The 12,741-nt window shown below is 35.7% G+C and overlaps 1 protein-coding gene across 4 annotated transcripts in view; it reads left to right on the top strand.

The window, feature by feature from the left end:
* MSRB3 (methionine sulfoxide reductase B3) overlaps positions 1-12,741 on the top strand; it is an 83,068-nt gene that overhangs the window by 22,011 nt on the left and 48,316 nt on the right. For 2 of the 4 annotated variants that reach the window (XM_041411286.1, XM_041411289.1), the window contains exon 3: positions 2,934-3,005. The exons of the other annotated variants lie outside the window; for them this stretch is intronic. In XM_041411286.1, the coding sequence (XP_041267220.1) occupies positions 2,934-3,005 (72 nt within the window). The remainder of the gene's footprint in view (positions 1-2,933; positions 3,006-12,741) is intronic. 4 annotated transcript variants of the gene reach the window in all.

Genomic DNA, 12,741 nt, shown 5'->3' with positions numbered 1-12,741 from the left:
CAATTTTTGCAGCATTTACATTCCATTTCCCCCATATGTGCACAAAACTCCCATTAACCTTGATAGGAACTGGAAACACATATTGAGGAAGAGAGAGAATAACCCACATTGTGTCAGCTTGACCTTGGTTTCCTGTTATATTTGCTGCTGAGCCAGATTTAAAATCCTAAAAATATAGGGTAAGCAAATTTCCTTAGCCCTCATTATGCATCTTTTGATGTGTGCTCATATTGCTGTTTACCTGGACACGGGGACACTCAGTCTTCTGGCCATTTTGTTTCCACTCTCAAAAGGAGATCTGCAATCTGATCAGCTAGAAACACACAGGTCCCACAGGAGCTTTTGCTGTTCTGTACCTGTTTCCAAAGCACTGCATTAGCTGTTTTATAAAGTTGTTTTTCTGTCATAATCCAGTAGTCACATTTTGGAACAAAAAGTTAACACTACTGTTTATTCCCATCCCTTAGATCCCTAAGTGTGGGACCATTAATAGATTGAGTTCTACTGACTGACTACTTTATAGAGATATATATAGAGAGATATTTGTATATAATAAGCCCAAATTCATCTGCTAACAGTGGAATAATATACAATCACATTTCTCAAATATTTTAAGAGTAATCTAAATTCCCCAGATGCTTAAAAATTAATATAGGTTTGCTTTGCCTTTGATTTGGTTTTTTTTTTTTTTTTGTCTGTGGTGTATTTAAGGGATTGCAAGTAAATGGCATAGCATGTATCCAATAAAACATGGGAAGGAAATGTAGAACCAAGATCTGCTTAAATGCCACAATGCCCTGTGACTTTGGCTTCTGAATATACAGAAAACACCGAAGTTCTCCTGAGTTTTTATAACATAACACTTTGAGCTAGTACTTTTCCCACCATCCAGTTCTGTGTGAATTGCAGTCCTGCAACCATACCACCATGCCATGTGCCCACCAAGTCTGGGACTGTGTGGAGCTTGGCCACCTTCTAATTCAGAGGCAAATTCAATATGGAATGAGACTTTTTAACCTTCTGGAACCCATGCTCAGAGTAAGGAACCAAAATTCCATCAGAGCAGTAAACTGGGTTCTCAAACAATGTTTTAAACACCATGCAGTTAAATATTTGCTGGAGAAGGATTTGAATTAAATTATTGTTTCAATTTCTATGCTTGGAATGATACCTCTATCCTTCCTGTAAGGAACAAAGTAACACAAAGCAATATATAATTTATATTTAATATATAGCTGTAGATCAGAAACAAGAGATTTTTTTTCTCCTCCCCCTCCCCCCTTCCCATTAAATTAATTAAATACTACTGGGACATATCTTAGAATAGAGATGACCTGTCCCTTCTTTGAGCTACTATTTTGTAAGCATTTGTGAGTTTCACTTGTACTGGTCAAGTGTTTTTACTTGTTCTTTTTCTGTTTGTATATTAGCACCTGGAGTGTGGATCTGTTCTTCCAAATTGTATTTTTAAAATATTTTTTTTGTCTGAAGTTAGGACTAAACGTTTCAATGTGTGCACACCTAGTGCACTGTTTTCCCATAACATTTTTTGTAGACAAGATGGCAAGTCTGAGCAGAAGCAGGCGCTCCCAGTAGATGGCACTAGGCATTTGCTGTTCTGCACACCCAGGACTATATAAAAAGTTTCCCGGCTAGGAGTCATCCATACAGAAAGTCAGAAAGTACACCCTGAGAACTTGGGAACATTTACAATTATTTTAAGAAAAGCAAGAATACTGGGAAAAAAAAAAAAATCTTTGCCCGTGTACAAACTACCATCACATTGGTTCAAGATTTCTTCATTGTCAGTGATGACTACAGCTCCATTGTGTCTGTTGTGTGACACAGAAGTGTTGTTCCTTAAGCCCACTTTATTAGAGTTGAATGTTATGAATTTCTTTGGAATTTTAGGATCCACTCCTGCCAGGATTTAATTCACAGAAATTAAATATTTTTTAAAAACCCACTTCAAAATTACAACAATCCCCACGAAACTTTTAATATAAAAACTACTTCATCTGCTTTATGCATACTAAGAAGCAACTGATACAAGTCATGATTATGCAGATTTCATGTACATATGTTTTCTGAAGCAGACCACCAAGCTATAACCTAAAAAGATAGCTTATATTGCTTTGCTGTGTCTTTTAATTGTTATGGGTTGTCATTTCTTAAAAAGACCCTTTATTTCCTTAACACTTTGAATGTTGTGCTGCTTACATCACATTTTTTGCATGTGATAAATTGGATTTTCCTCTCCTGTAGATCAAAGAAAATTATGGTGCTTGTAAAATTAAGTAAAAGTAGTGATGAAAAAATTATAGAGGTAGACTTAGGGTTGGGGTTTTTTTCCATATAATAAAGTGTTGTGTAGTGTTTAATTACTAAAATAACTACTAGTAGGAAAGCATACTTTTCTAGCATTAGGTTAAACTACAATGCATCTGTATAAAGATGGTGTTGGGCATATGGTGTAAGTCTTTATTAAGTAAATATCTATAGTATTGTTTCTCATTCTTTTATTAAATCTTTGTTAATTCTAAGTTCTAACATAATGTCTTTTCATAAAATTGAAATTAATAGTGAACAGAAAATTACTGGGTCTCACAATTGGATTTTTAGCAGTAATCTGTTAACATAAAGAATTACTTTTAGGAGCAGATCTTGAAAACATTTGCATACATGAATTATTTGTATGCATTTGTTCCTCTGAACTCTCAAACTGCTTATGTCAATGAAATATCTGTGTGCATACTGATTGCCAGATATAGCTTTAGCAACCAAAAGTCTAGTAAAGGCCTTAGTCTTGTGGGTTCAATTTTGGTAGCTGCTGTCAAACTTTGTGTGACTTGAGTATGACTAAACATTTCACATTGTCTGTTTCTCTGTTCAGAGATATAATTTCTGTAATGTATATTATAACTTCCCCATAGTTTTCCGTAATGTGTATCACCAGAGATGTACTACTCCAGAAGTCTGTTCACATGGTCCAAAAGAAAAGAAAAGTAAGACTGATATTATATAGCATAAACCATCCATACAACTATGGTTAAATGCCTGTCAATGTTTTCATTACAAATTCATATTTTCTGGGGTTTATATCTTGAACATAAAATTTTTCTCTGGGTTTAAGTATGCTATACAAGGTCTCAGATAAATGTATTTGTTCCTCAGAACTGGCTGGGGGGCAAAAAAAAATTCATTTAAAATTTTAATGCTAAATTTTAAAAAATGCAAATATCAATTTGGATGAAAAACAGATTTTTAAATTTAGAACACAGTCTTACAAATACCTAGTTTACTGCCTCCCAGCAGTTATGAGGAAGACTCTTGAAAAGAGTGGAAAATATTCATTATGTGATCACAATAGTAAATAGCATGTGAAACCATTCATGTATCATTATTATATAAATGTCTGTGTGTATGTTTGCCTTTTAGTCATATGATAGTAGAACACCACATTATCATGATAGAGCATAACATGATCATATTTTTGGCATGGCTTTAAAATGAGTTTTAAAAATTACATCTAGCTATCTTAATGGGAGTATATTTGATGTTGCACTGTATTTACAAATATTCCTTTTGTACAATAATATTCAGTCTATAATGCCTTACTTATGCATTTTAAGATGAAATTTATTAGTAGATATCTCTTTGGGTGTAATATTCTTAAAAATGCCTGATACTTGCCAAACTTGGGATCATAAAGAAGACAAGAAGCCTTCTGTTACGTTCCCAAGAGTTTTTTGGTTTTTTTTTTTTTTTTTTTTTTTTGCTCTTTTTAAGTTTTTGTTCTGGTGGAGTTTTGTACTCTTCCTCATCTGCTCAGGAGACAGATGGTGCTTGTCCCTGGTCCACCTGGGTGGAGGCTCCTCGGTGATTCTTGCACTGAGAAGCACTGGGATGATGAGACATTTCTCGTGCTCCTAGATCACGCACAAAGACAGTCGCTTAATGTGTACCTTGATGGATCTTTTACGGTTGTTTTCATTCCCTTCCTGCTCTCATAAAGGATCCACCGCAAACCATTTCCACCTTCTTGCTGGAATGTTTTAATTCTGGGAGTTCATAAATTTCCTGTGTTCCATTCCTGAGCCTTCTGCAACTGAGGTTTAGTGTGTTTTCTGCTTAGTTGGGTATGGAAAAGATGAATTTTCAGCAGGGTGTTTCTGGGTTTTAAAGTTCCTCATGAAAAGTTTCTTTTTTTAGTTATTGGAGTGGAGGACTAAGAAGTCCTTTAAGGACTGCCTTCACTTTTTCCCCTTCAATTAAAAGAAACTCCTGGCTTTGTCTTTTCTCTGAGAAGTATGTGATGTAAAGGAGAGATGACAGCACACAGAAAGAAATGAGATTTTCTGTATCGCTGAGCTGAGGGAGGACAAGCAAGAAAACATGCAAGAAGTGAATGTGAGCCCTAAAGTCAGTAAGAGTGTGTTGGGAAACAGTGGAGGGGATGATCACTTAGGGAATTTATGAGCTTGGAATTTGATGGAACCTTGAATGGTCTAGAGTGTGGACTGGGAATCAGGCACTAGAGGCTCAAACATTACCATACCTTAGCTACTAGGTTAACCATAGGTTGCTGCAGCACAGATCATGGTCTAGGGGTAAATGAGTAGAGATGAGTTGTGTCCCAGAGAATGCTAAGGGGAAACTGTTCTTAGTTATAAGCTAAATATGTATCACAGTCTGTGATTTCCTTCAAAAGAACCTGTGTTGGGTAGGGATGCATGGATAGGGTACAAAGGTGCCCTCTATCTGGAGAAGAGGTTGTGGGACGGGAGGTGCTGGCAACCCAGGTCTGGTGCTGGCAGCTTTGTGCATTGTGGGTAAGAACTTCCCCATCAATGCTCTGGCCCTCGTCAGGGAGTCCCAAGAAGAGCAGAGCAGGGAAAAGTTTGACCAAATCTTCTTAAAGCCCTTTAACGGGACTTGACCCCATCTTCTCGACCCATAGGGCATGGCTGAATTTTAACTAAACATAAGGAAATACAGAAGGCCCATTAGGGGATGAAGTTGGCAGTTACAACCCTTTTTGACCGTTCCTCTACCTTTAGTCCTGAAGCAGATTGAGAGGGGAGTGGGCTACAGTGTTTTCTGTGCTGGTCATAGCAGAGCATGAACTGGAGCAGTGTCCCAGCACTTCCTGTCCTCATGTTAGGTATGTCCTTCAGTGCTTGGAGAAGTGGGATGAAAGGCCACAGAGCAGGCAGTGCTTTCACAGAAGTGTTCCTTATCCTCCACAGCTGGAGACAGATCAAGTTTTTCAGGGAGTTAGATCTGGGCTGTTATGGAGAACTGGAGGAGAGGAAAGACTTTACCCCAGCTCTCTCCTTTCTTCCACCCCCATCCCAAGTACAGATTGCAGCACCTTGAGTCTTGAAATCCAGTGCTCATTTCACAGGCCACACATCACTATTGTGGAGGAAGCAGCAGGAAGATTTAGCAACAACCTGAATGCCAAAATAAGCTACACACTACCGCTGGAAAACGCTGACTTTTTAATTGTTTCTGCTGCAGGGTTAAACCTTTATTAAAGCTGTGTGAATAAACTTATTTTGATGACTTACTGAAATACTTTAAATGCAAAAGGTAGCATAAAACACTCTTACTAAATTCACCTTGATCCTACTGTTAATAAAATGCTTTTCCATATGTTGGGCACCCTTTTATTGATTCTGTCAGAAATCTACTGACCAGATAAAGAGTGTTCAGTGTCTCTGTCTTTCTTGTTTTTAATTTAAACAAATGGAGTGCCTGTGAAAGGTGCTAGGCATAATATCAGCAAAACAAAAGTGTCTTTATCTGTTGAGGGGAGAGGAAGAGAAATCTATCATTATAAATATTCCCCCCTCCACTGCTGTACCAAGAGATCTTGATCTTGTCTTGTTGGTTTGCATCCAAGAGAAAGGCAAATAGGTCAGCTGCCCTGTGCACTCTGTCTTTGGCCATCTCAGCAGAAACGATAGCAAATGTGGCAGTTTATAACATAATGAGCTTTTGCTCCACTTAACTGAAGGTTCTTATTCACCAACCTCTGCTGAGCAGCCACATGCTGTTGTTGCTTCAACACTAGTGAAGATGACAGCTCAAAAAGCTCCAGAGGAAGCTGCCTTCATCGCCACCAGCTAATGCAGGGTGGTGGTGGATTCCTCTCAGTCGTTATAATTTGGAAAGGTTGTGGGACCAAGATCGTGTCTGGTAGTAACATTTATTTCCTTGATGTCAGACATAGAAGTAACTTAGACATGCCTGGAGAGGACAAAAGGAGCTGATTTTCTTTCCCCTTTCCCACTATGCAAAACACTTCAGTCTTTTGTTAAATGCTTTTCACATTCACAGGGAGGAGAGGCAGCTTCAGATTTCTTTTCCAGGGAATGTCTCTTTGGCTTGCATGGCTGCCTTAGTGTAACTTGCTGCAAGCAGGTTTGCAGACCTGTGGAAACAACAGATGCTACCTAAATGGGCCTGCCTGCTGGGATCCTAGTACCACTTTCTGTGGAGAGAAAACAAGTGCATAGAGATGCATTAGCTGGCAGTTTGGAGATTTTTTAATTTATTTTTTTTTTTATTAAACAAGAGCTGTGCTGATGACCAGGTTGGGGAAAAGAAAAGAAAAGAAAAGAAAAGAAAAGAAAAGAAAAGAAAAGAAAAGAAAAGAAAAGAAAAGAAAAGAAAAGAAAAGAAAAGAAAAGAAAAGAAAAGAAAAGAAAAGAAAAGAAAAGAAAAGAAAAGAAAAGAAAAGAAAAGAAAAGAAAAGAAAAGAAAAGAAAAGAAAAGAAAAGAAAAGAAAAGAAAAGAAAAGAAAAGAAAAGAAAAGAAAAGAAAAGAAAAGAAAAGAAAAGAAAAGAAAAGAAAAGAAAAGAAAAGAAAAGAAAAGAAAAGAAAAGAAAAGAAAAGAAAAGAAAAGAAAAGAAAAGAAAAGAAAAGAAAAGAAAAGAAAAGAAAAGAAAAGAAAAGAAAAGAAAAGAAAAGAAAAGAAAAGAAAAGAAAAGAAAAGAAAAGAAAAGAAAAGAAAAGAAAAGAAAAGAAAAGAAAAGAAAAGAAAAGAAAAGAAAAGAAAAGAAAAGAAAAGAAAAGAAAAGAAAAGAAAAGAAAAGAAAAGAAAAGAAAAGAAAAGAAAAGAAAAGAAAAGAAAAGAAAAGAAAAGAAAAGAAAAGAAAAGAAAAGAAAAGAAAAGAAAAGAAAAGAAAAGAAAAGAAAAGAAAAGAAAAGAAAAGAAAAGAAAAGAAAAGAAAAGAAAAGAAAAGAAAAGAAAAGAAAAGAAAAGAAAAGAAAAGAAAAGAAAAGAAAAGAAAAGAAAAGAAAAGAAAAGAAAAGAAAAGAAAAGAAAAGAAAAGAAAAGAAAAGAAAAGAAAAGAAAAGAAAAGAAAAGAAAAGAAAAGAAAAGAAAAGAAAAGAAAAGAAAAGAAAAGAAAAGAAAAGAAAAGAAAAGAAAAGAAAAGAAAAGAAAAGAAAAGAAAAGAAAAGAAAAGAAAAGAAAAGAAAAGAAAAGAAAAGAAAAGAAAAGAAAAGAAAAGAAAAGAAAAGAAAAGAAAAGAAAAGAAAAGAAAAGAAAAGAAAAGAAAAGAAAAGAAAAGAAAAGAAAAGAAAAGAAAAGAAAAGAAAAGAAAAGAAAAGAAAAGAAAAGAAAAGAAAAGAAAAGAAAAGAAAAGAAAAGAAAAGAAAAGAAAAGAAAAGAAAAGAAAAGAAAAGAAAAGAAAAGAAAAGAAAAGAAAAGAAAAGAAAAGAAAAGAAAAGAAAAGAAAAGAAAAGAAAAGAAAAGAAAAGAAAAGAAAAGAAAAGAAAAGAAAAGAAAAGAAAAGAAAAGAAAAGAAAAGAAAAGAAAAGAAAAGAAAAGAAAAGAAAAGAAAAGAAAAGAAAAGAAAAGAAAAGAAAAGAAAAGAAAAGAGAAAAGAAAAGAAAGAAAAAAAAAAAGTGACAGCTCTGTTACTTGATTGTATGGGAAGTTTGCAAATTTGCAGAGAAGGGGCTTGCCCTTCCCTTGTGACCATCTGACCCTCCTGGTGTTAAGCAAATAATTTTTTTTAAAGACAATTAGTTTTTGGGTGGTGTTCTTTTTAGATAGAACCTGGAATTTGACCCAAAATTCAAACTGCTGTTCTGGTACCTGGCTTCTGGATTTTCAACGCACAATATAGTAGAAATGGTCTTCGCTCCATTACTTCTAATGCTTGCATGAAACTGGAAATGGTATTTCAACAGCAGGTGGGAGTTAGCTACCTACAGCAAGAAAGCAAAGGAAGCACAGATCTGTTTTTCAATGCGTAAAACATTTACAGGATTTTTTTAATGATGAAGTTTGAATTTTACTAAAGCTGCCCTCCAAACACTTCAGAGGCAGTTCTGAAACTGAAGTTTAAGTTTCTTTTGCAACATTTATCCTAGTCACCAGCAGGCTAAGTTAATTTGAAATGGCTCATGAGGGGATTATAAAAAGAACTATCATGTCAAATACAGATTTTATAAAACTGTGTTTTCCAAATACAAGCCAACAGAACTGTTTGCAATGTAACCGTTCTCAAGAGTTGTTCTTTTTTAAACTAGGTAGCATTTCCTGGCTTGTTTGCAGTGAGAGATCACTGCAGCCTCCTCCCGAGGCTGAAGACTAGAGGCTGCAGAGAAGAAATTAAATAGAAATTAAAATATGTGAGAGAGAGTTATGAGTTTGCCTTTTCTTAATCAGACTGTGAGGCAAAACTGGCAACAAGAGGCATAAACTGTGAAATGAAATCTGAAGTAAGAAGAAATGAGAGATTCCACTTTTAAAAATACTAAGTGTTAGCAATAGCATATGTAAGGATATTTATTTAAATAAATATATGCAATTATTTTTTAACTTTGTGGAATTCCTCTTAATATCAGTTTGAGGTAATTTACCATCAATCTACCAAGGTCTGACTTGCTTATAATGGGACAGACTTAGGGAAGCTAAAAGATGTATACTTATAGCCAGATTCTATAATCTCATGTACAGTCATAGACCCTTAAGTAGCTATGCATATTCTCAACCGTCTGCCTACACAGGTCACATTGCAGGATTGGGGCTGGGGTGGGATATGAAAAATAAAAGGTACTGTAAGGCCCCTAAAAATCTGCTTGGTTATAGTAAAAGAAATAGTAATGAAAACTAGAAGCCCAATTTATCATATGGCTGTGCTCTGCTGGAATATTTGATCTTGCTGTATTTAGTTCAGGAAGTCTGAGTGGTATGTGCTCAGTGCTTGGCCATAATGTCCATTAATGCTAGTGGAATATAAGCATAGATAGAAGAGGGAAAATGTATGTTGTGTCTTCCATATTGAGTTAATTTCAGTGATGGGAAGCAACAAAACGCAAGAGAAAATTGTTACAATGGTTCAAAAGTATGTTTGATATAGGAAACCTATCAGACAAAATGCCACCATATTTCAGGGCATGTCAGACACTAATCACCAACCTCTGGTGTGTTGGGACAGGTGAGGGACTGAGTTGAGGAGTAATGGTCTGCTAACTTGTGTCCATCTCTCTGAATATATCTTGTTGCTGGTTTTCTTGTGATTGCTTATAAGGAAGGAATGTTATGAACCACAGGTTTGAAAAGTCAGTTGGAACTTATATGTGAGGTGAAATGCTTAATGTCTTCATTGTCAGGTCAACACCCAGAAAATATTTCTGTTCACTTAATTTGTACAGCAGACTTCAGAGCTGTACCCTGAAATGCCCATAATCTGCAGGTGAATACTAAATGGCAGCATAAACTGCCTTGCTTTTCAGAAAAAAACCCAACCATTCCTAAACACAAGAATACTGTGAAGTCTCCAAGAAGGGTTTCTGTTGATGTCTGTTTTACCCTCTCAGCTTTTTTTTTTCATAAAGATTTGTGAGGCTGGACTTTTCCTCACAAAGCCTTCCATCCTGCTCCAGGATCATAAGTGCCTTTAGCACTGATACAGCTGCTGCCAGAGGGCTGAAGGAGCTGCCTGCACACTGCTCTTCTTAGGAGTGCCAACCCCAAAGAAGGCACTTTGGGTGCTGATTAGAGAGATTTAATCTGGCCTCCTATCCTGCAGTGGATCAAAGGGGATTTCGTCTGCCTTTGCAGGCAGTTCACCTCTTAACAGATGCATCTAACTGGAGCTCAGAGCATAGCTGTCCTGGGCTTTTCTAAAAGTCATTGCTGAGAGCACCATCTCCAAGGAACAAGAGTGCTAATATAGATCCTATGAATCCAGGTTCTCTTACTCTCATACTGCATTTAATTTAGCCTCACATTTAATCAGTAACCACACTGATATAATGCTGTTTGTAGAACTGATGACCTTTTCTCTCTTTTGCCTCAAACGCTATGATTTGCCAGTGAACTCTGAGCCTGCCTTTATGGCTGAGCTGCAGAAGCATTTTGTTGCCTGTATGGACCCTTTCCAGAGCCCAAACCTCATCCTATCTATGGAGAAACAGACAGAGGAAGGTGGTCAGCCTGCCCATTTACTCTCTAGTTTAATAATTAGCTCGATAACAGCTCCATTACTAGTGGCAGTTTTTCTTATATTTGGCATCTTTGTGTAGCTTTATGTTGTCCCTTCCCAGGATACAAACAGTTACCTTGAATGTGACAGTCATCTCATGTCATAAAGGAACAGCTGCAAAACCAGAAGCAAACACTCTTACCAAAAATTATGCACTTTTGTCCCTCTTGCATGTAATTTTTTTCCTAACTGAATCCTAGAATCTCATCTAGTAGATTCTGGGATTAATTCCATTTTTATAAAAGCTTGTAGGCTATCCCCATTTCAGATAAAATACCCTTATATCCTCTGCAGTCAGGGATGAGTCTTACTTTACCTCCTTGCCTCTATGGCAATAGGGAAATAGTGTGATCCATTTACTGAGCTATCTGTTTGTTGCCAGCAGTTAAATAGTAAGTACAATTAATTGAATAGGGCCATTCTTGAATGCTGAAGGCTGGACCAAGAGATTTCCTTTATAATTTATAGTGCAACTTTTTGTTGATCAATACTCAAATTACAAACATGAAGAATCCTTTATTGGGGTCAGTTGCATTTTACCCCAGTGTAGTTTGGCAAAATTCTCCTGCAGACATAAATAATTGTATTACAAAACATATGGTTAATTATTGAAACAAGGCATACAAAAGATTTTTAACATGCTTCCTACTACTGATCATTGTTGTGGATGATGTGGCATCTAGAAATTTTTTTTATGCATGTAGTGAACCCATGGATTGGAGAACATTAAATTTGTAAACAAGATGAAAAATTATTTAAGGAACGTAAAGGGGGCATACTGACCATTTTACAAAACACTCAGTACTTTCACTTTGTTCAAAGTGAAGTTATGCTTAGTTTGCCTTTTTGTAGCAGCAGCAGTTAAGTAGCAAATAGAATTTTTTTTTAAATTATGGTAGATATTTTAAAAATTGAAGTGATGTTGATTTGTAAGATTCTTTGTTGCTCTCTAGACTACTTTTTAAAACTGAAATTGTAGATAAAAGATTGTTTCTCAAACAGTTTCTTTCTGAGCTGCGTAATGCAAGATAACAATAGCTATTTATATAATGCATATGCTTCCTTTCCCTGTTAGCTATACTTTGAAAGACTTATTAGTCCTAGAGTCCTGCACGTTTGGAGAATAAAAACCTCCAAAGTTTGACATCCTTAAATAAGCAACCAAATGTTATAAAGAACAAACCTCACTTACAGTTAGGAAACAATATTTACATTTAAGGTTGAAAAGCCAGGATGTAGGAAAATTTTGCTAATTTGGAAGGTGACCTTTAAGTGCACCAAAACCAAATAATTTGTAAGCTATGGCACAGGGCACATTCCTGCAAAATTTGTGTGAATACTGCTTTAGTGGTTCTTGAAAGACAAACAAAGAGACCTGGAATGAAATCTTTATCCCTCTCCCAAATAAGATTGAAGCTAACAAAGGCATACAGCAGCGCTCTTTCAAAGCTTGCCATTAAAACCAAGATTCTGCAGCACAGCTAATGAGATGGGTCAGAGTGGAAAACAATCTGTTTTTAAGAATGTTTAGATCAAAAGTAATTTCTAATCTACGAAATAAAGTCTCTTTTCAATACTTTTCTTTCACTAGTAAAGCTTTTTATGTTTGCACTATTTACTTCAATCAGATGTTTTCAATTTTACTTTTTTCTTCCTGAAAATACTTCCTAGGGTTAGTCGGTAGTGACCAACAGCATTATTCTTTTTCACTCTCCCCTATTCACCCACCCCCACACATTAAAAAAATTGAGAAAAGAAGAGGGGGAGGAAGAAAGAAACATCTTTTCTTAAATGATTTGCAAGCATCTGTGCTCTAAGCTACTTTTTATGAACGCTCCTTAGTAATGACTCAAGGTAAAAAAGCAGAAAGGCATCCAATGTTAGGAAATTGCAATCCAATACCATGTAATTTAAACCTGCCATTGCCCCTCCTGTACTAAATGACATACAGATGGGTAGCTCTGTTACCTCTACTTTGGGAACACAATTGGTCTTTTTATGAGAGTATATACATTTCTAGCAAAAAATATTTTTGTTGGGAGTGTTTATTTCTTATTGTACCATATTTTAATTACTGTCATAATTAGAGTGCTTTTTCCCTGCTGTATTTTGTCAGCTAATTTTTGCCAATGCTTATCAAAGTTACCTGAATATTTTTGCAATTTATGTTATTACTTTGGGAATTTTCATTCCCAAAAGTAGCCTTATTATTGTTTTTTGCTTTCCCAAT

The sequence above is a fragment of the Onychostruthus taczanowskii genome, unplaced genomic scaffold (assembly GCF_017590055.1).
Source record: "Onychostruthus taczanowskii isolate IOZ18803 unplaced genomic scaffold, ASM1759005v1 scaffold35, whole genome shotgun sequence".
In the NCBI taxonomy this organism is placed as follows: Eukaryota; Metazoa; Chordata; class Aves; order Passeriformes; family Passeridae; genus Onychostruthus; species Onychostruthus taczanowskii.
The sequence above is the reverse complement of the archived record's forward strand: the minus strand, read 5'-3'. Positions and strand labels throughout refer to the sequence as shown.